The sequence below is a fragment of the Phoca vitulina genome, unplaced genomic scaffold, assembly GCF_004348235.1.
Source record: "Phoca vitulina isolate PV1807 unplaced genomic scaffold, GSC_HSeal_1.0 scaffold42, whole genome shotgun sequence".
NCBI classification, from domain to species: Eukaryota; Metazoa; Chordata; class Mammalia; order Carnivora; family Phocidae; genus Phoca; species Phoca vitulina.
The window spans coordinates 2,424,485-2,444,744 of NW_022589745.1; the positions used below are offsets into that span (position 1 = coordinate 2,424,485).

The following is a 20,260-nucleotide window of genomic DNA, read 5'->3' on the forward strand; positions in this document are numbered from 1 at the left end:
CCCGAGCTGAGAGCCCGCGCCTGGGCTCCGTCTCTGCAGCCGGCTTCCCCGCTCCGATCCCTGGGAGCTCTGCCGCACTCAGGCACCCCCGGTCTTTCTGTGACCCCGAGGGTCCTGAGACCACACTGTCCCGCGAGGGCCCCCCCTCCCCCACTTCGCCACCAGAGTGACGTCCCTCAGCAGAGCAGACTCTAAAAGTTCCGATTCTGTGCCCCGTGGCTCTATCACTTGCCAGAAGCGGCCGACGGAGGCCCCTCCCCCGCCGTCTATCCTCCCGAATGTCGCCTCGGATTCACTTCTCCGCATGTCCTACCTTCCAGAAAGTGGTCGCTTTTCTGTTCAGAGAGTTGTTGCTCTTCTTTTCTTCGATCTCCTGTTGAGTTTGTAGGTGTTCAGAATGGTTTGATCCCTAACCAGCTGAATTCCTGAGAGGAGACGAAATCCAGGTCTCCTGCTCCTCCGCCAGCTTGCTCCTTGATGTTCATTTCGTTCAATTGTATTAGTTTTTAGTGGATGGGTTTATCAGAGTTACTTAGTCCATGGTCCCCAGGGATGGAAACCTTCTCTCCCTCGTTCTTCATGTATATTTTTATAGATGTATGATTCTGTGAATGACAGTGTCCTTCAGTCCACAGAAGATGCTTCTCTTTTTCTTTATTTGGGGAAGATTTTATTTTTTTATTTATTTGAGAGAGAGAGAGAGAGAGAGAAAGAGAGAACGAGTTGGGGGAGGGGCAGAGGGGGAGAGAGAATCTCAAGCAGACTCCTTGCTGAGCACAGAGCCCAAGGTGGGGCTTGATCTCATGACCCTGAGATCGTAATCGGAGCAGAAACCAAGAGTTGCACACTTAACCGACTGTGCCACCCGGTTCCCTGGAAGGTGTTTTTCTACTGTCTTTTAACTTCGTGGTTGCAGATGAGAAATCAGTTATCATAAGTTACCTTTTTGAAAGTAATATTTTATCTTTTCTGGCTATTTAAAATATATTTTCTTTAACCCCCGTGTACTGTGGTTTAAGTGATACGCCCAAGGAGCTGATAGATTGAACTCCCAGGAGTCTGGTGTGGGAACTTTCAACAGCCATGTGTCTTCAGAGGATGGCTCTGTCTTACACTTTCTGTGTCTTCTGCCTCGGAGTCGGTGTGGGTTGGCCTTCCTCACTGACGCTAACCTCCGGGAGACCTCCTCTCTGTCCCGAATTTCTCTTTTATCTTTGTGCTGTCCTTTAGGTACTTTGTACACAAGGATCTTTTGGCTAATTTTTCTGCTGTGTATAAGACACTATCAAACCAATTCACTGAGTCTTAAATTTAATTATTTAATATCTCATTTCTAAAAATTCTCCCTGGTTCTTTTTCAAATCATGTGTGTTGTTCTTTAGAGTTTCTTGGTCCTGCATGGACTTTTGGGCTTGCTTTTATTGAAATATTGGCCTTCTGCATCTGCAATGCCCATGTTGGAAAACTGTTTCTGTTTCCTGTTATTTTATTTTATTTTTTTTAAAGATTTTATTTATTTACTTCACAGAGACACAGCGAGAGAGGGAACACAAGCAGGGTGAGTGGGAGAGGGAGAAGCAGGCTTCCCGCCGAGCAGGGAGCCCGATGTGGGGCTTGATCCCAGGACCCTGGGACCATGACCTGAGCAGAAGGCAGACGCTTAACGCTTAACGACTGAGCCACCCAGGCGCCCTGTTTCCTGTTATTTTAGTTGTTTTCTCCCGGTTGAGAGAGTAATCTCCTCCTTAGTTTACTTTAGTCTGTCAGTGACTCCTTTTATATGGATTTTAGTTGAGGATGTTCATCCAGGGCTGAGGTAAAGGTGAGATTCTTGGGAGGGGGTTGCTGTGTTCATCTTCTGCATGCTGCTCCCCCAAAGACACTCCGAATTCAGTTAGAAATGTGAGATTTGGGGGCCCACCCAGATAGCGTAATTTTGTGAGCAAGCTGGCTTGTGATCTGAATTCTTAATTGCATCTGTGAAGATGCAAATTTAACATCCTTTTGTTTTTGAAGGAAAATCTTAATCCATAGACATCTGAGTTGCCAAGAGGTATTGGATTAATGCCATGACATTTTAGAGTTAAGTTCGTTACAATGTTTATGCTGTTGTGTGTGAGGACTCACTGACAAGAACATATTCCTTTATAGATGTCTGATTTTGTGATGATTGTTTTCAGGCTTGATTATATGCTATGTTATATATCACTTTAACCGTGATGTAAACGGAATTATTATGTCCTCCCGAAATTCCTATGTTGAAACCTAATCCCCAGTGTGGGTGTTAGGAGGTGGGGCTTTGGGGAGGTGAATCGGTCATGAATGGGATTAGTGTCCTTGTAAAAGGGACCCCGGAGAGCTCGGTGTCCTTGCTGCCACGTGAGGACACTCAAGAAGGACCATGGACCAGGAGGCCCCTCGCCAGAACCCAAGCACAGTGGCACCCTCATCCCAGACTCCCAGCCTCCAGAACTGTGAGAAATATACGTCTGTTGTTGACTCCACTCGCTCTGGGCGTCTTTGTGGACTTAGACACTATGTATGCTGAATTCTGATTTCCTACAGGAGCCAGTATTCAGGTAGGAGAGTATGTTGCTACTAAAATTGACTTTAAAATCCTTTTCAGTGTATGTATAATGAAAAATATTTAATCTCCCCCCCCCAAACATTTCCTTGTAAAATCAGCATGTGTTTTATTTGTGAGCTGATGAGGAAGGAAGCTCGGAAGCACGGGCCAACATGCCCGAACATGCTTGGTACATGCTCCTCTTTCCTCTGACCTGTGGGTTGAGACATTTTCTAATAGACCCTGTTAGACCCTTGATTTGGTAGGGAAACTGTCATCGTTTATTTGAAATGGTTTGGACACACGGCCGAAATACTGAGACTTTGAGGCGTTTCTCTTCTCAGATCTCTTCATGTTTGTTAGTGTTTTCCGTGAGGGGGGCCGCATGGTCCTTCCTGTTCACCGGCGGGGAGTGGGGAGTGGGGAGGGCCGATGGGGTTCCCGCGTGTCCTCGATTCTCTGGAATTATCCGTGTACCTTCAGTGATGTACATAGATGGGTGCTGTTTGCATGGGAAGTTCATCACGGAGAGACATTTAAATTTCATTTTCTTCACTACTTTTTAGATCAATGAAGTATGAAATCGGAATCCAGACTTTGGTGAATAAAGCTCTGACAAATATGTTGGCTTGATTTCTGCTGGTACCAGTAAGCACTTGTTGGAATGTATATTCTGTAATTACTGAGCCATTGAGCAGTTAAAATTAATTTTCTCCAGCAAATAATCTTCTAATTGTGCCACCAGCAAATGAAATTTGCAGTGAAACCTGATGACGTATTAGCCGTCCTGGGGCTCTTCTCATAATAATGGCTGCAAAACAGTCCATTGGAAAGACAAACACCAGCAAGTCTATATAGAATCCAATCATTATTCAAATCCTACATTTTCTGGAATGAATGAATTAGAGATGAAGAACATAAGTTTTTCTTCTATAAAACAAAATATTATAGGCTAGTAATTACTTTAAAAAAATGTCCAGTAAAACCTAGAATTCATGATTTCTTTTGTGGAGAAAGCTATATTCACAAAAGAATGTAAATCAGGATATTGTGTGTGTGTGTGTGTGTGTGTGCACATGCGTGCGTGTTCACATGTTTGGGGGAGACCCCAAAGAATTTGGATTGTACCAGGAATTTCTCCTGTTTGCCTTATGAGTTTGTTGTTGATTTATGAAATGAAAGAGCTTTAAATCACTCTATCATAGTTCTCCTGCACCCAACCTTTACTTCTGTCTCCTTGCCACCGCTTTGTATCCTGAGGAGAGTGGGTATCAGGAGAAGGAGGCAGCCAGAGTCTCAGGAATGTGGTCTCAGGGACAGAAGGCCTGGGTTGAACTGAATCCTGGCTTTTCCTATCTCAGTAGCATTTAGCCAATTAAATGACCTTGCTGAAGATCCATGTCCTCACCAATAAAATGGGGTTAGTTCCTATCCAATGTGGTGCTGTAAGAACTTTAAAATGCCTGGCTTGATTCGAACGGGAAGCTTCTTCCTTTCCTTTGCTCTCTGGAAGCAGCTCGGAATGACGTTGCTCGTTAACATCCAGTCTCTGCTCAAATGCCTACTCCCCTCTCTCCGCCTCAAGGAAACCCACACCCCACCAAGCCCTTCTCCAAGCACTGGCCTGAAGACTCCAGTTCACTGCATCTCTGAGGAATTACTTGTTCTCTCTCTCTCTTGTATTTGTGTGTTTGGAATGCAGCATTGAAACAATAAATAGCATTTTGTGTTTTTGTAGGATCATTTTATGCCTTAGTTTTTCTGCATTTATTTTTACTTTTTAAAAAAAGATTTATTTATTTTAGAGACAGAGAGAGAGAGAGTATGAGCGGGAGGGGCAGGGGCAGAGAGAATCCCAAGCAGAATCTGTGCCGAGCATGGAGCCCTATGTGGGGCTTGATCCCATGACCCTGAGATCATGACCCAAGCCAAAACCAATTGTTGGATGCCCAACCAACTGTGCCACCCAGGTGCCCCACGCATTTATTTTTACTTTTTTTTCCCACTTAATGATAGAATAAGTTGTCTCATCTGGGGATTACTGTTCATAATCAAACATGGAATTTGGGGGGTTAAAACTGGAAGAAGAGCTCATACAAGGGCCACAAGCAGAGGTGGTGAGCCGGAGATCTGAGTGCGCCATGTTTAGTTTGGGTCACACAGTTTTCAAAGATGTGAATTGGCTGGGACATTTTGTAACAAGGAGGTTCATGTAATAGTATGACATTTGAGTTTTATTGAAAAAAGAAATAGAAGATTTGAATTGTTCAAAAGGACGGAGTTTTTAGTTGCCTGCATTTCCATGTGAGACCAGTGCCCTGGAGAAATGAGCACTGCTCACCTCAGGCGGGAAGTGGGCTCAAGCTTGCCACAGTCCCCACCATTCCCTAATGATGCCCTGGGCAAGCATCGTCATTACTTGCCTGGCCTCTGTAGGCATCTGGCTTGTGACTCCTGACTCTACCGAATACTTCTTAATTCCTTTTTCCTTCCAGCTGCCAACTCCTAGTCAATCCTTCTCTGAATATTGCTAAAACTGTCAACAACAACAACAGTCTCAAATACATATATTTTTTTTTAAATCAGGAAGAAACTTTAAAAGATATAAAATTAAGGTATTTATTATCATGAAAAAAATATCTGTTCTATTTTTGAGGCATATGGAGGGCTCTCTGAAAGCCCCCAAGTGTCCAAAGTTGTACTAGTGGGGCTTACATATGTGTTATTCTGGTGACATTTCTCGGTGTTCAGTTTTGGCAGAATGGAGACAGTGATGTAATTCTGTGTGACAGGAGAGGATGGTGCAGGTGATGAGGAGCTGGATAGGGAGGGACTCTGCTCTGACTCTGGCCAGTTTGCAGGACTCTGAGTGAGCTCACTCCTGGGCCCTCTGATGACCTGGTAAATAAGGAGGTTGAATTAGATGACTGATACAGTCCCTTTTGGATTAATAAGGTTATAGGAGGGAAAGAGTGTCACTCAGGAGGCAGTTTCCCATGGCCGTTGCCAATGGCAGCCACAGGGGCATTGTCCTGCGGTGGCCTTGCCGTTGACCTTGCCATTGGGTGTCCATGTCCCATGTGCTGCTCTTGACTCCAGTTTAAGTTGTTGTGGAGTCGCTTATGGGAATGCCAAAAAGGAGTCCTCTCTGAAGAGGCTCTGATCTTCCACCTCAATATTTACCTTCTAATTAGGTTTTTCTTTCTTCTTTTGCAGTTATATTCATATAGCTCCCAGAAAACCTGCAAAGATGAGAAGTTTGAAGGAAGTAAGTGTTCACTGCTAATTACTAAAGATGGGATAAATTGGGTGATCCGGGAAAACTTCAAATGTCAGTATTGAATGATGTCGCTTTTACAAAATCCGCATTCTGTAGGCAATGCCTACAGACGTATGGGCTCTTGAAGCCCGAATCCACTGTGCAAGCTTGTCACACTTGTCAAAGCACTTAAGCAACTAACATGATGGGAGTCAGTAAAAATACTCTAAGACCATGGTTAGGAAGATCGTCATCTTCGAGACACACTGTGCAATTATTTATTGAAACTTTTCACTTTTCTTTTGTTTTTGGGGATTTGGACAGACGGTGTCAGGAAAAGCTATTTTAAGTTATATAATGTTGAAGCTAATTATAATGCTAAATTTAAAGATTTGCCCCAAGTTCTCAACATTTTTGTGCTTGACAGACATTTGAGAGGTCTAGAGGGTGGAGCCTTCCATCACTCTGTTCACATCACCTGATTCTTAGCAAAAAAAAAAAAAAAAAATCAATTTAATAAGTATAAAAGGGATCCATCTTTTAAAATAAGCAACAAATTGCTAGGTTTTAAGCAAGCTATGCTGTTGATATTTAGAATGTAACATGATTTTTACTTTTTTTTTTTTAAATGGACTTGTCATTTTGTTTGGTATTTCAAAGGTGAGATTTTTGAGAGTATTTACTTCTCTAAGTGGTAGTTTTGGTATTCTTATGTTTTCTCCTCCGTGAGCTGGCATGACAACTGAATGGTGAGAGATGAATAACGTGCCAGAAAGAATCAGTGCTGGTCCTCTTCCTCCACAGTTTAAAGAAGCAGGGCTTCTGTGTGCCCTTGAACATGCAGCCAGAGTTCCAGTAAAGGACAGCCTAGGAGCTCCAGCACGGGTCTCAAGCATGAGCCTGTAGAAGCATTTAGCTGTTTGCTTAGGGTCTGCATTTCAAGGCAGCGTGATGAATCAAGTTGTATTTATTACGTACCCTCCCCCCGCAAACTGTAACTTGCCAGGGGCAGTGGGCAAATCTCCAACAAGAAACAGTTCCAGCCATGACTGAATTTGAGGGCCACCGAATAGAGAGAGTGGAGATGGTGTGTGATTATTCTTAACACCTGGGTACCTGTTCCCTCTCTGCAGTTGGGCAGGGAGTGGGAGTGAGCAATGATTCTGAAAAGTTGCCCTCAAGCTTCAGTCTATGTGTACCCTTTGTACATTTTGGTGACTTAAAAAATACGATATGATTATCATTAGCAGTTAGCATTTTAGGACAGGCAGGAACCATGCAGATTATGTTGTCAAACCCCTTCGTTTTCTGGTCGAGGAGGCTTTGTTTTTTTTTTGTTTTTTTTTTTTTTTTAAAGATTTTATTTATTTATTTGACAGAGAGACACAGCAAGAGAGGGAACACAAGCAAGGGGAGTGGGAGAGGGAGAAGCAGGCCTCCCGCTGAGCAGGGAGCCCGATGCGGGGCTCGATCCCAGGATCCTGGGATCATGACCTGAGCTGAAGGCAGACGCCCAACGCCTGAGCCACCCAGGCGCCCCTCGAGGAGGCTTTGATCAGAGAGGTTAGGTGACGTGCTGGGTGTGAAGTCAGCACGCTAGAGTGGGGACCGCCGTGCACTCACACTGACCGGGCTGTAGCCACCCCCGAGAGTTTTGTAATTTTTCTTATGGAGTTTATGCTTTTCATCTAAAAAATCTGTTTGTACAAGGAGTCCTTATCGAGAAGGATGTCAAAAAGCTGTGCAGAAAAGCTCAATGAAGAAAATGGGTGTTGTCCACAACCTTATCCCCCGGTCAGCGCTCTTTGACTTTGTCCCGTCTGTTTCCAGGTGCTGTTCTGTGCTCTAGCAGCAAGCATGCACACATGGAAACACACGCGTGTACAAGACATGTGTACGTATGTGTGTATGTGTTTGCAGAAATGGGGTCCATCAATACAGACTGTTTTCCAATCTGTTTTTTATTTACTGTATGTTGTGACTGCTTTCTCCTATGGTGACTGATCTTCTGCAACATGTTTTTAATGGCTGCAAGATATTCTGTCATGTGAACCTGTCATAATTATTTAACCCACCCCTATCAGCAGATCTTTGGGTCGTTCTGCTTTTTCATTTTTTTAGCAGTGATGTAATGGATCCCTTATAGAGACATATTTGCTCAGAGTCATGATTGTTTGTAGAGAAGTGGAATCAGAGGTACAATTGTAACTTCTTTAATATTTACGGCCAGGAAGTTTCTGAAAAGGTGTATTGCTTCCAGTGGTGCATGAGAATGCCCGTAGCTACCCTGGGGGTTGAGCGGCATAGTGTGCGTGGCTGGGCGTGCTTGATGCCCACTGCCTTGGGCCCTCTCCCTTTGTGGAAGAAGCCACTGAGAATGGATTGCTACTCTGGTTTGATATGTACATTACTGTCTGGGTGGGAGTGTAGTATGTTCGGGGACATGTGTCTGTGCTGTAGCCAACCTTGAACGAGCCACAACCAAGAGCTTTGACTGAAAGGGAAGATTTGGTCCAAGAAATCTGTTCCCGTGAGTGGACCGTAAGTGTAGCCTGAAATTAAGATCTGTGTCCTGCTGTCCCCTATGAGGACAGAGTGCCAGAGCCCTAGGGCTGAGGTCTGGGGTCACCCTGGTGGGCACCTCTCTCTCTTGCTACCTGTACTGCTTGCCTAACTACCCACCTTACCCCTCTTATCATCTCTGATTACTGACTACTACTTACTACACCATGTCTTTCCTGCTTTGTGGTTTTGGGGGGACATCCCCATAATTGTGGGGATAATATAATAATGAGCTAAAAGACTAGTCTTTTATTGACTGTTTTAGCTGTTTATCTTATTCGAGGGATGGAAAGGTTCCGGTGAGGCATCAGATGGAGAATGCGTCTCCGCAGTGCAGCAGGCAGGCTCTGTGCTGGTTCTCGGAACAACCTGCTCCAGCCCCCTCGCCTCAAAGCCACCAAAGCCACATTGGATACCCGCTAAGGAAGTCAGCTGCAGCAGCTCCATTCGCATTAGACACTGCCCTTCCCTTGCCTTCCAGCCCCACCCTGGAAGAGCAGGGAGGAGAAGGCTGAAGGCAGACGAGATAAAACACCATGCCCTCTGCCCACTGGGCTGGGTCAGGCCTGCACTGGGGGAGGGGCTCTGCTTGGGATGTAGGATTAGGCAGGGCTTTTTCTGTGTCTGCTGGGATGATCCTGTGGTTTTTCATTTTTTGTTTGTTAATATTATGAATTACATTCATTGATTTTCAAATATTAACCCAACCTTGCATTCCTGAGACAGACCCCACTCATGAAATATTGTCCTTTTTATATATTGTTGGATTTTATTTGCTAAAATTTTGTTTGGAATTTTTGCATCTGTGTTCATGGAGGGATGCTGTCTGGAGGTTTTTATTCTTGTAATGTTTTTCTCTAGTTTTGGTATCATTTCTTCCTTAAATGTTTGGTAGAAGTTACCAGAGGAGCCAACTGGGCCTGGAGTTGTCTTTGTGGGAAGGTTTTTAACTACAAATCCAGCTGCCTTCCTAGATAATAGGGCTCCTCAGGTTGTCTTTTTCTTCTTGAGTGAACTTTGCTAGTTTGTGTCTTTTAATTTGTCCATTTCATTTCAGTTGTTGAATTTATTGCAAGAAGTCATTTATTTTTATTTTTTTTAAAGATTTATTTACTTATTTGAGAGAGAGAGCGAGAGCGCGCATGGGAGCTGGGGGAGGGGCAGAGAGAGGAAGAAACAGACTCCCGGCTGAGCATGGAGCCTGCAACAGGGCTCGATCCCAGGACCCTGAGATCATGACCTGAGCTGAAACCTAGAATCAGACACTTAATCAAGTGAGCCACCCAGGCTCCCCATGAAGTCGTTTATAATGTTCTCTGATCCTGTTGACATCGTGGAATCCAGTGATGTGACCCCCTCATGCTGCTATTCCTGGTCATTTGTGTCTTCTCTCTTGTTTTCCTGACGAGACTGTCTATAGTTTTATCAATTTTATCAATCTTCTCAAAGAACCAACTTTTGGTTTTATTGGTTTTCTTGATTTCTTTGCCTCTGCTTTCTATTTCATTGGTTCTGCTTTGAACTTTCTTCTGTGTTGTTGTGTAGGGAACCGTCCTTCTATGTGGGGTGACTCTTCTCTGCACTCTCACTTTCTTCCCTCTCTCTTTAGGACATGCTTCTCCCCCCACTCCCCCAATGCCCTTCCCTCCCAGGGCGCAGGCCTTCGGGGATGATTTCTGCTGTTTTGTCAGAGGAGGGAGCTAACTTCCCTTCTCTGCCATGTGATACATTTGCATTTGTCAGAGACACTGTGGACACAGTGTCTTGGCCCAACGATGGAGATTTCTGTTCTGGCATCGGGCAGACGGGGAGTGACTGGCTTGGGCACACGCTGGAGGCCACCATGCAGAGTTGGCCTGCCAGCTTGCTTCCTTCTCCCCTCTCTGCCAACTTTGCTAGGTGGCCCTGCTTTTCCTAGCCTCCTCATCGAAGCTGACGTGGGTAACTCTTCCCCCTCCATCGGTTGGCATTTATCAGCAGCTTTACTATTTCTTTTAACCACACAATTTAAACGTATGCGCAGAATGAATCACCTCTGACCCCAGCAATAATGGTAAAGTGTGAGTGCGCTGGCCGGCACTCACCCTGCTTTTGTTCTTCTTTTCTCTGCTTCTGTTTGCATTTTTCCTAATCCTCCACCCTCATAGTCTCACTCTTCTTTCTTTCTTCCTTTTTGGTTATTTTATTCATATGCCATTATTCGCGACTCTGCAGGTACGTAGGCAGTCGGCAGTGGGCCGGTAGGAGTGGTTAGTCTCATGTGTTGCTATTTTATGTTTGCAAAAGGAGTCATTGAAGGATGTCCTCTGCATGCCGAGGTCACCCCAAGGATGCTCGTTGGTTGATTACTTGCTTTGCATACCGTGTCCCCCTCTGTTGGAGGAAGAGGCCTGAAGTTGCCGAGGTGGGACGAGGAGAGAGAGAGAGAGAGAGAGATGTTGGTGTATGAGGAGCAGGTGGTAAATCAAAATAGTTTGGAGAAGATAAAGCATCTTTCAATATAAAGAAACAAATCACTAAACCAATAGGATTTGAAATATGAAAATTTGAATGGCCCTCAGGAGGAGTAATTTGGTGGCAAACACCGTTGCTTTTGGTATGAGTAACACAAAATGAGGTAATGCATTGCCCGCTGCTTAGAAAATGCCCGAAGTGAGTTAAGAGCTCAGCTGATAGTAGTCGCTGTTGCTTCTGTTGCTGTTGGCTCTGGAGTCCCTGCCGTTGTCAGAGGTCAGGAGCCCTGGGCTTCAGCTGCTCTGACTTCCCTTGCTGACCCCAGGTAAGTGGTTGGTCTCCAGGCCCCACGGGAGACCTGGGAATCCCGGCCTGGGCCATCCTCAACCCTTCCACTCCTCTAGCTCTGGGAACTTCCACTCAAGGCTCATGATAACTCAGTTCGGCCACTGTCGTGGAGGCACTCAGGAAACCAGACAGGGACCCGCCCCTCCAGTGGCATCACTGTCGAGAAACCCCCAGTGAGGTCTGGACAGGTGGCCCTGCATCCCTCCCAACCTTCCAGAGGGGCCAAAAGCCTAACTTTTAGAATCATGATAGAACCTTACATGGTACATGATATCAACTAAGTCAGTTATAAAACCCCAGTCATGGTTCTCATTTCCCCAAAACCGGGAAATAAAAATTCATCATCATCATGACCAAGAAGGCCAAGAACCCATTTCCCCAGCTCTGTTTTAGACACAGTTGCCTGGTCTCCCCTCCAGAGTCCACAGTGGTAAAGCCAGGGGGAGGGCTGCGAAGGTGTTGAGGGTTGGCCCAGATTTGCTCCATTTCTACAGGCAACAGTGCCTGGGGTGGGGGTGAAGGGCGATTCCCCCACCTGCCTTTCCCGTCCTCACATCATTGCTGCAGAGGGGCTGACCTCTGCAGATTCCTGGACATTTTGGGAAAGAGTTCAGCTGGTTTATTTTTGGACTCAGAGGATCACAGAATGAGAACCAAAGTGACTTTGGAGGTGGTCCAGGGTGACCATTTCCTTAATGAGCAGAATGAGAAATGGGGGGCCCACTGTGCTCTCTGTAGGGTTTCTGTGATCTGTGGCGATTGTGTGTCTCTTTACAAATACATCTGTGTAGGCTCCTAGGCTCAGCATCCTCTGTCAAGTGGTGTAGGGGCCTCTCTGTTAATTTAGCTTGCACGGCCCACGTTCCAGACCCTGACGAGCACCATTTGCTCATGATGAGATTCTCCCCTTGATGTGGTTACCTGACGAGGTCTTTTCTTGGTGCTAGACGCTCTTGAGTCTTTTCTGTTTGATGTTTTGCATGGAAAAGGCTGTGAAGATGTTCACTGAGGTAGTTGGAGCAGCTCGATGGGGTGCAAAGAGCAGGGACTTTGAAGCTAACAACAACAACAACAACAACAACAACAACAACAACTGCTCTCAACCGAACTCTTAGCTCATTCCTGGTGCTTTGCTAAGCGCCCCACAACTGCCTCATCTCATCTCGTGTTAGCACACTGACAGCAGCCCTTAGTGCATCTGCCTGCGCGCACGAGCACGCAGGTGCACAGCTTGTCGCAGGTTATGTACGCACAAGGTGATGGAGCCAGGGCGGGAATCACGACGGCTCAGACTCAGGCTCCCATGTGCCACGCTGGCTTAGGCTCAAACCCCCAGGTGGCTAAAATCTGCAATCAAATAGTTTTTGACGGCTTACTGTGGCCAGGACACTTCATAACGGTGTGTTCTTGGTGAAGAAAATAAAAAGCAGCTCTGATTGTTTACCACGTGAGTGTTTTGCCTGGTTATTTTGAGGGTTAGGTATGAATGCAGTCCCTGCCAGAACGGGCATTCAATAAACCATAGCTGCTACTTGGGGAAATAACTGCGGCAACCTTACGTGTCTTCTGGCATTGGGTAGATTTGGTTTAATTACCTCAGACTGTTGGTTAAGGAGCCCTAAAGCCCACTGAGCCCTCCGGCCTCCCAGGGCAGATGAGCGAATACACGATCTCTGAACGTGTCATCACCATCAGTCAGTAACAGAAAGCCAGCTGTGCTTCCTTAGGAGATTATGTGCAGTACAGGGGAAAAAAAATCCAGAATCGTGTATTTAATTGCTGGGGTTTTTAATTAGGCAGGTGATATCAGGGTTAATGAATCATTAACACATAAAAAAGCAATTAGCTCATTGTTTCCATAATTTTATGCAATCAAGCAGAAAGCTGTTTCTTAGGGTAGTTGTACCTTAATAGAATTTTGCAGATAATAATTTCTGTTGTTTTGTTTTTAAACTAGGTCAGTAGTTGTTGGTATTCACGGCTTTGATTTTTTGCCATCAGTATGCAGGTGTGTATAATCTTATATATACTATGACATTGCTGTAGGCGTGCATTACCACCCTGCTCAATGACCTCACTTTTTCTGGGATTCCTCCTGGAGTATCAGAGCTGTTTATCACTTGCCACGACAGCATTTATTCATTCATATTCACAACGTTCTTCTCAAACTCCTCCTATGGACCACTCATTGTTCAGGCTCTGGGGATCCTTTGTCGAACATGACAGTCAAGATCTCTGCTTCTCAGGAGGCTTACATTCCAATAAGGAGGAGTCAATAATAAGTAAATAAATAAACACAAGCATATTAGACAGTATTAAATGCTAGATGGAAATAAATCAAGGGTGTGACTGGTCAGGGAGCACCTCTCGGAGGAGTTGCTTTTAAATGGACTTCTAAATGCAGGGAAGAGCAAGGTGTGCAAAGACATGGGAGAACATTCCAGGCTCAAGGTCTTGCGCAGGAACAAGCTTGATGTTTGAGAGCTGCAGGAATACATCCAGGGCTGTGGTGTGGGGAGGAAGGGAGGAGCGGGGATTTTAGTGGACGTGTGGCTATCTCCACTGCGTGGGCGCTGAGGCAGAGGGTGACCATTCTGACTGATGTTCACAAGGGAGGCTCTGCTCCCCGTGGAGAAGGGACTGTGGGGGTGGGAGGACGAGCCACAGAGAGATGGGCCGCCTGACCTGCATGGCAGCGGTGGATGGGTCCAGGATACGGCTCTGAGGTGGAACTGAGAGATGCGCTAATGGGTTAGTTGAGGGGTGTAGGGGAGGAAAGGACTCACCAGTGTCTCCCAGATTCTGTGGTTGAACAGATGGGTCTGTGGTGGTGCCGCTTCCAGAGATGGGGACGTGTGGGGTAGCCAGCCGGCTGTGGGTAAAATCAGCAATTCTGTTTGAGCCTTAGTGAGATTGAGATGCCGCACGCTCTGTCCGTCTCTCTCCAGTCCCTCCCCTCCCCTCCTCTGTCTCTCTGTGTCTGTGTCATGGCATGTGTTGTAATTGGATTGAGTATTTATCACTATGTAGCAGGTGTGGTATTGTGTCTTTTACCACCCCCCCCCTCCAGGGTGTATCGTCCCTGCTGCCAACATGAATAGTTTGCAGCTCAGAGGTGAAATCGGCCCCGCAGAGTGGCACGGACAGTGAGCGGCAGGTGTGGGATGGGAGCCCTGGTGCGTCCGAGTCCACGGCCTGTGCTCTCCCACCCAGCGGGCTGCCTCCCAATCCGCTGTGCCCTGTCCCGGCCTCACAGGCAGCTCCCCTTTCTGACTGAGGCCTGGCAGCCTGCGGCAGGATGCTGAACGGGCTCGGTCCTTCTGACCTTCTCCACCCCGCCCTGCGTGCTCGCTGGCTCGTCGTCGTCTTCTCAAGACCCAGATGAGCAGATTTTCCTTCTCCTCTTTTATAAAAACCCGTGCTGGGGAGAGCACGAGATGCCAAAACTTTGTCGCCACTGTTAATGGTATGTGCGGCTTCCTCATACCTCTCACGGTGAACCCAGGGGACACCGGTCGGTGTTATTCTTGGCAAAGGAACTGTGTAGGTGACCTTCACTCACTTGGGGTAATTCGGTAGAGCTGTGCCTACATTGCAGGTTTGGGTTCAGGAGGTGGGCGATGAGGGAGGGGCGCCCTTGTCAGACCTGAGCCCCAAGCCCGCAGCAAACGCTCCAGTACCGAGTGACTCTGCTCAGTCAGGCCTGGGTCAGAAGGGAGAAGGGGTCACACGTGGCCGGAGATGGGGAAGGGAGGGTCAGCAGCACAGGTGTGTGGATGCAGCAGCCAGGTGGGGGTGGCCCCTGGATGCCAGGTGGGGGTAGCCCGGATGCCAAGATGCCAGGTGGGGGTAGCCCCTGGATGCCAGGTGGGGGTAGCCCCTGGGGCGGGGCTCCAGGTGAGGCCTCCTGGTGGACTCGCTGGGAGGTCGGCGGGCTCAGGGCATCTCCGCCAGGAGCTCACAGTGCACCGGGGAGGGGGGCAGCCTGCAGGGACGGCAGCATGTGGTGTGGGGGGCACCCAGAGGGCTCTAATCTGGCAGGAGCCTGAGCGAAGGCGCTGTGCCGCCGGGTCCTGCGTGGAGGCCGGCAGAATGCGGAGTGGCGGAATGAGGCAGGCGGGTAGACTGGGCTCGGGGAGAGGGAGTGCGGAGGCCTCGCCTGTCAGGTGGGGCACTTGGGCCACCGCAGGGTGAACCGGCCGGCAAGCTCTCCAGCCTGGTGGGCTGGGGGACGGGGAAGGGACACAGCTGGGAAGCGACTTTCAGGGGGTCACGATGGAGAAGTCTCGAGGCAGCTCTGGGACTGTGTGGGGCCATGGCCTTGATCCTCCCCCAGTGTGTCAACAGCGCAGTCCCCCTTTCTGCACTCTCTTAAATGTTAAGACCCTGGGGAAGAGAGATTTTGCTTGCCTGCGGCAGGGCTCAGAGATCCTTTTCCTCGTGTGTCTAGGCCACAAGGGGTGTGAGGTGGGAGCTGAATGAGGCCCCAGGGGTGGCCCAGCCCCTCAGGTTGGATTCACAGGAAAGAGAAGAGAAGGGTCAGGGAACAAGGGGAGGTGTTCTCACCTGCTTGCAGGACATTCTAGCCGAACCCCATGACCTGACTAGAAGCCACCACCGTTCTTGGGGCGCACAGTTCGGCCGAGCCGCGTGCCTGGGGAGCGCATCACGGATGCCTGCCTGTCGGGTGGGCTGCTGGCGCGTCCTGAGCACCACCGCACAGCGTGTCTCTCCGGACCCTCCGTGATGGCTCTAGCCCGCTCCGCACCTGCTCACCTGGCCCTTTACCCCGACTGGAATACACAGCTCTCCGACCCCGAGCCCCAGTCACCTGGCGGGAGTCCTGTCCCCCTCCCAGGGAGGAATCCGGCTTGCCCAGAGCCCTTCCTGGGGCCGCCCCATGTGTCTGTTAGCCAGGCCCGCCCCCACCTTTACTTAGGTTTCGGGGCAGTGCTCTGCGGGTTGTTGGTATTTAACAGGTGTTTGTCAGTTTGAACTGAATTCTGATGCTTGCTTTTCCTCTTTTCAGATCAAACCGGTGGTACATTGTGATATGAATGTGCCTTCCAGGTGGCAAACATTTCACCGTACATCCCGGCTCGTTAAGTGAGTAAGGTCTTGTGGATGAGAAATCACGATGGCTGTGGCTCCTAAAAGATAGTGTTCCAGCTAGACAGACTCACCAGCTAGACAGACTCACCGTCACCCTCTTCCTCTCCCCCGCCCCCCCGACACCTGTATGATTCAGCCTTCCAGGTGCTACATATCCTTTCTTCTCTTGACCTTGATTTTGGAAAAACAATCCAATCGCCTGCTGTCCAACAGTTCACATGGGGGTGGAAAGACAAGGGCTTCACACACACAATTTAATCTTAGGCTCTTATTTATTTTTAAAGCTAGCCGTTGTAGCTGGTGGGTGTTGAAAGGAAACTTACGGGTTATTTCCCCACCCTGAGCTCTTACTGGCCAAGACCCGTGGGACGGCCGCAGGACGGGGATGGCAGGAGTCCCCATGCCCCCTGGAGCCACGGCGGATGCTAGGGGCCGAGGTGCCTGGGACAGTGTGTCCGGGATGAGACCACTCTCTGGGCCAGTCTGCCTTACGTTTGGGGTTGTAGAAAGCACACAGTTGACTCAAACCCATCATTGGCTCAAATCCCGCCTTTCACCTTACTGTCTCTGTGACGGGCACACACTCCGTGTCTCTGCACTGGGTCCCGGCTTGTAAAACAGGACTGAGGATACACATCGGCGTGTGCTGAGGGCTCCCTGGCGACGGGTCCACGGGCCCGCCCAGCGCTGGTCACGGAGCAGGCTCTCTCCAAATCTTTCTTGTCCTGGATGTTACAGCATTTTATGATTAGAACCTCTGATGTGGAGATGGAGAGAGTATCCTCCCTTTTGCCATGTTCTGCTCCCAGGGGACAGAATTTCAGTGAGTTTCTACAGAAGTGTGGGCTCTGCGTGTCTGAAAGGTGCTAGCGGGGACGTCTGGTCCTGGCCGTTGTCAGCATCTGCTGCATCCGTGACCCGGTGTCCTTCATGCGCGTGCCAACCAGCGAAGGGCTGGGGGCCATCAGGTGGAAAGCCCCTGCTGGACTCCTCAGAGCCCAGACTGGGAGGCAGAAGGATGCAGGAAACATGACCTGTTAGTAGCCAAACTTGGCCCCTTTTCATGTCTCTTCAGAACCTTGATGATCATTTCCATAAAATACCCCTCCTTTCCATTGTGCCTTCTGTAAATCTGAGAGCTGTTTTGAAGCGATGAGAGGCACAGTATTTCCAAATTATGTGAAAGACATCTCTTTCTGAAGAATGTATAGAAATCTCAGGGAACAGTATTGGCTTATGGATTCTTCCTGGCAAAGAAGCATATCCCTAAAGCTACATTTTTTTTTTTGACACGAGCCAAAACATCGGTGATTCTCACTTCCTTTGACGGACATTCTTTTTTTCTATTATGGACCATTTACCTTGCAGCATGCGCTCCATGCTTTAGATTGGTTTGCTAGAAATTCCACTAGATGGACCCAAATATCCATTCAAACGCAGTGTCTTTTCTACAAAGACCTGATCATGTTTGCTTGGAGACCTTGTAAGTATAAAAACAAGCAAACAAAATAGCTGTTGCGGGTTCCAGGGTCTTCAATGTTCCAGGGAGAAAGGGGTTTCTCTTTCTCACAGATGGGGGAGCTGGGGTGGCGGGGAGCCGGGCTGGTGGGGTGGTGGGGGGTGGCTTGTTTGAGCACACGCCAGATTCGGAGAGAGAGCCCGGTGCTCCCCTGACTGTCTGGGCCTCCTCAGAAATGAGCTGGTCCAGACCACGTGCATTTGAAGTGTGGAGGCTGAGGCTCGGATTTATGTCCTGCTTCTGCCACTAAGCGAAGCAGCATCACGTGGGACCCATTGGGTCACTGTCATCACCGTCATCAGCCCCAGACTAAGGTCCATTCCTAAGTCCATGTGCTATTTCCTATTTTTAAAAAATTTAAAATATTTCCTATTTTAATAATTTAAAATATGTTCTATTTAAAGTATTTCCTATTAAACTTTAATGAGCACCGTAGGGGGTGCATTGAGTAGTAGTTTTATGCCTTTAACTTCTCTTACTTCAAATTATTTTAAAAAATTAACTACTTTTTGTGGCCAGAGTAACCTATGCCCATGGTAAATAAATACATAGCTTTGAAAGGTATGCGTTAAAAGTAAGCATTCCTCCCACTTTATATCCCTAGATCTGTAGTGACTTCCCTGGAGGCAACCGCTGCTAACCACTTCTGGAGGATCCTTATAGGACAGACTCACAGATGCAAGCGTATGGATCCTACAGATACTGTTGTGTATCCTCCTTTTTTTCACCACACAGCGTATCTTGGAGATGGTTCCTTATGAGCACATATGGATAAGCTGTGCTTTAAAAAACTGGCTACATAGTTTTCCAAAATTCGGATATGCCCTAATCTAACCATGCTGGGCTTTGGCCGTGCGTCCAGGGGCTCCTGCCTGCCCATAACCTCTCCCTCGAAACTGTTCTTGGGTTTTTAGGTGGGGTTGGTTGGCCATCCAGCTACCTGGAGTGCTGGGTGGCAGATGGACTGATGCTTGAGTTGTGGATAGCAAGAAGGTCTAGTTCATTCTTCAGCTCAACCAGCGAACTTGGGGAGATGTGTTAAGTCCAGCACACCCTCTGAACTTGCAAGTTCCTAATTTATAAATTGGAGATAACATTTCTTTCCTTTCTTTGTCTTTAAAAATTAATATATTCATATGGGTAGTTTTTCTCATTTTTACATTCTTATTATAAATAAACATGGGAATCTAGAACACTGTGAAGAATCAAATCAAAATCCCTCATCCTACTTCTCAGATCCTACTTGTAGCCTGAAGGACACTCACTTTTCATGTTCTCTTTGTAGCTTCTGTTGTGTTTTTTTTTCCCCAGCATTAATTATATTTGACCATTTCCCCCCTGTAAATACAAATTCTGCATAAACAATTTTAAACTGCTGCATAATTTGTTATTGTATGGCTGTGCCAGTTTATTTAACCATTTCTCAGTACCTGGATATATAGGTGCTTTTCATATTTTTGTTTCTATAAATAATCCTATGGGAAATGTCTTTATATATGAATCTGTTTTATTTCCATGGATTGGATTTCACCAGTCAGATTTCTTCAATCTATGTGACCAGCTTGCCCTTGAGGGAGAGCGTGACACTTTTATCAACAGCGCCAGTGTGTGTATGTATGTGTGTGTGTGTGTGTGTGTGTATGTGTGTGTGTGTGTGTGTGTGTGTGTGTGTGTGTTAGTTGCTGGCACTGCCACGGTTTGGGGGGGCGACACAATTCAGTTCATGAGAGTGCCTATTTCCGCACACTCAGGATAAGAGTGCATGTTAAGTATCTTTAAAAATTTAGACAAAAGTACAGCATGACCTTGTCTATTTTTTTTAAAGGTTTTATTTATTTATTTGACAGAGACACAGCGAGAGAGGGAACATAAGCAGGGGGAGAGGGAGAAGCAGGCTTCCCGCGGAGCAGGGAGCCCGATGTGGGGCTCGATCCCAGGACCCTGGGATCATGACCTGAGCCGAAGGCAGACGCTTAACGACTGAGCCACCCAGGCGCCCAGTGTGACCTTGTTTAAACACTTCTCTTTTATTCCTAGTAGTAATCTATGTTTGGAAAGACTTTTGGAAAACATTTAGGAAAACCAAGCGATGGAAACATTATAGCAAATCTTTATTGTAGGAGTGCTATCACATGAATGCATTGTCATATAACTTGCACAGAACCTTTTGTAGGGTTTATTTTGGGGCAATATTTTACATATAGAAGAAGGTGATCTCTGCATGGATTGGAAGCCCCTTGCCACAGAGCATTAGGAAAGAAAACCGATTCTTTGTATTTTGCACAAACGAATTAAAGTTTATATTTGCTCTGAAAGAAAAAGACGTATTCGTCCAATTTTAAATTATTTACATTGTAGGAAAAACAACAACAATAAAACAACAGTAACCATAAATAATAATGTAAAAAATTGAAAACTAGAATTGTGAAATTGAGCTCCT

General features: G+C 47.2%; 1 protein-coding gene across 1 annotated transcript in view; it reads left to right on the forward strand.

Moving 5' to 3' along the window:
• DCDC2C (doublecortin domain containing 2C) overlaps positions 1-20,260 on the forward strand; it is a 107,559-nt gene that overhangs the window by 13,483 nt on the left and 73,816 nt on the right. The window contains exons 2-3 of the mRNA XM_032430111.1: positions 5,783-5,834; positions 16,219-16,295. Coding sequence (XP_032286002.1) covers positions 5,783-5,834; positions 16,219-16,295 — 129 coding nt within the window. The remainder of the gene's footprint in view (positions 1-5,782; positions 5,835-16,218; positions 16,296-20,260) is intronic.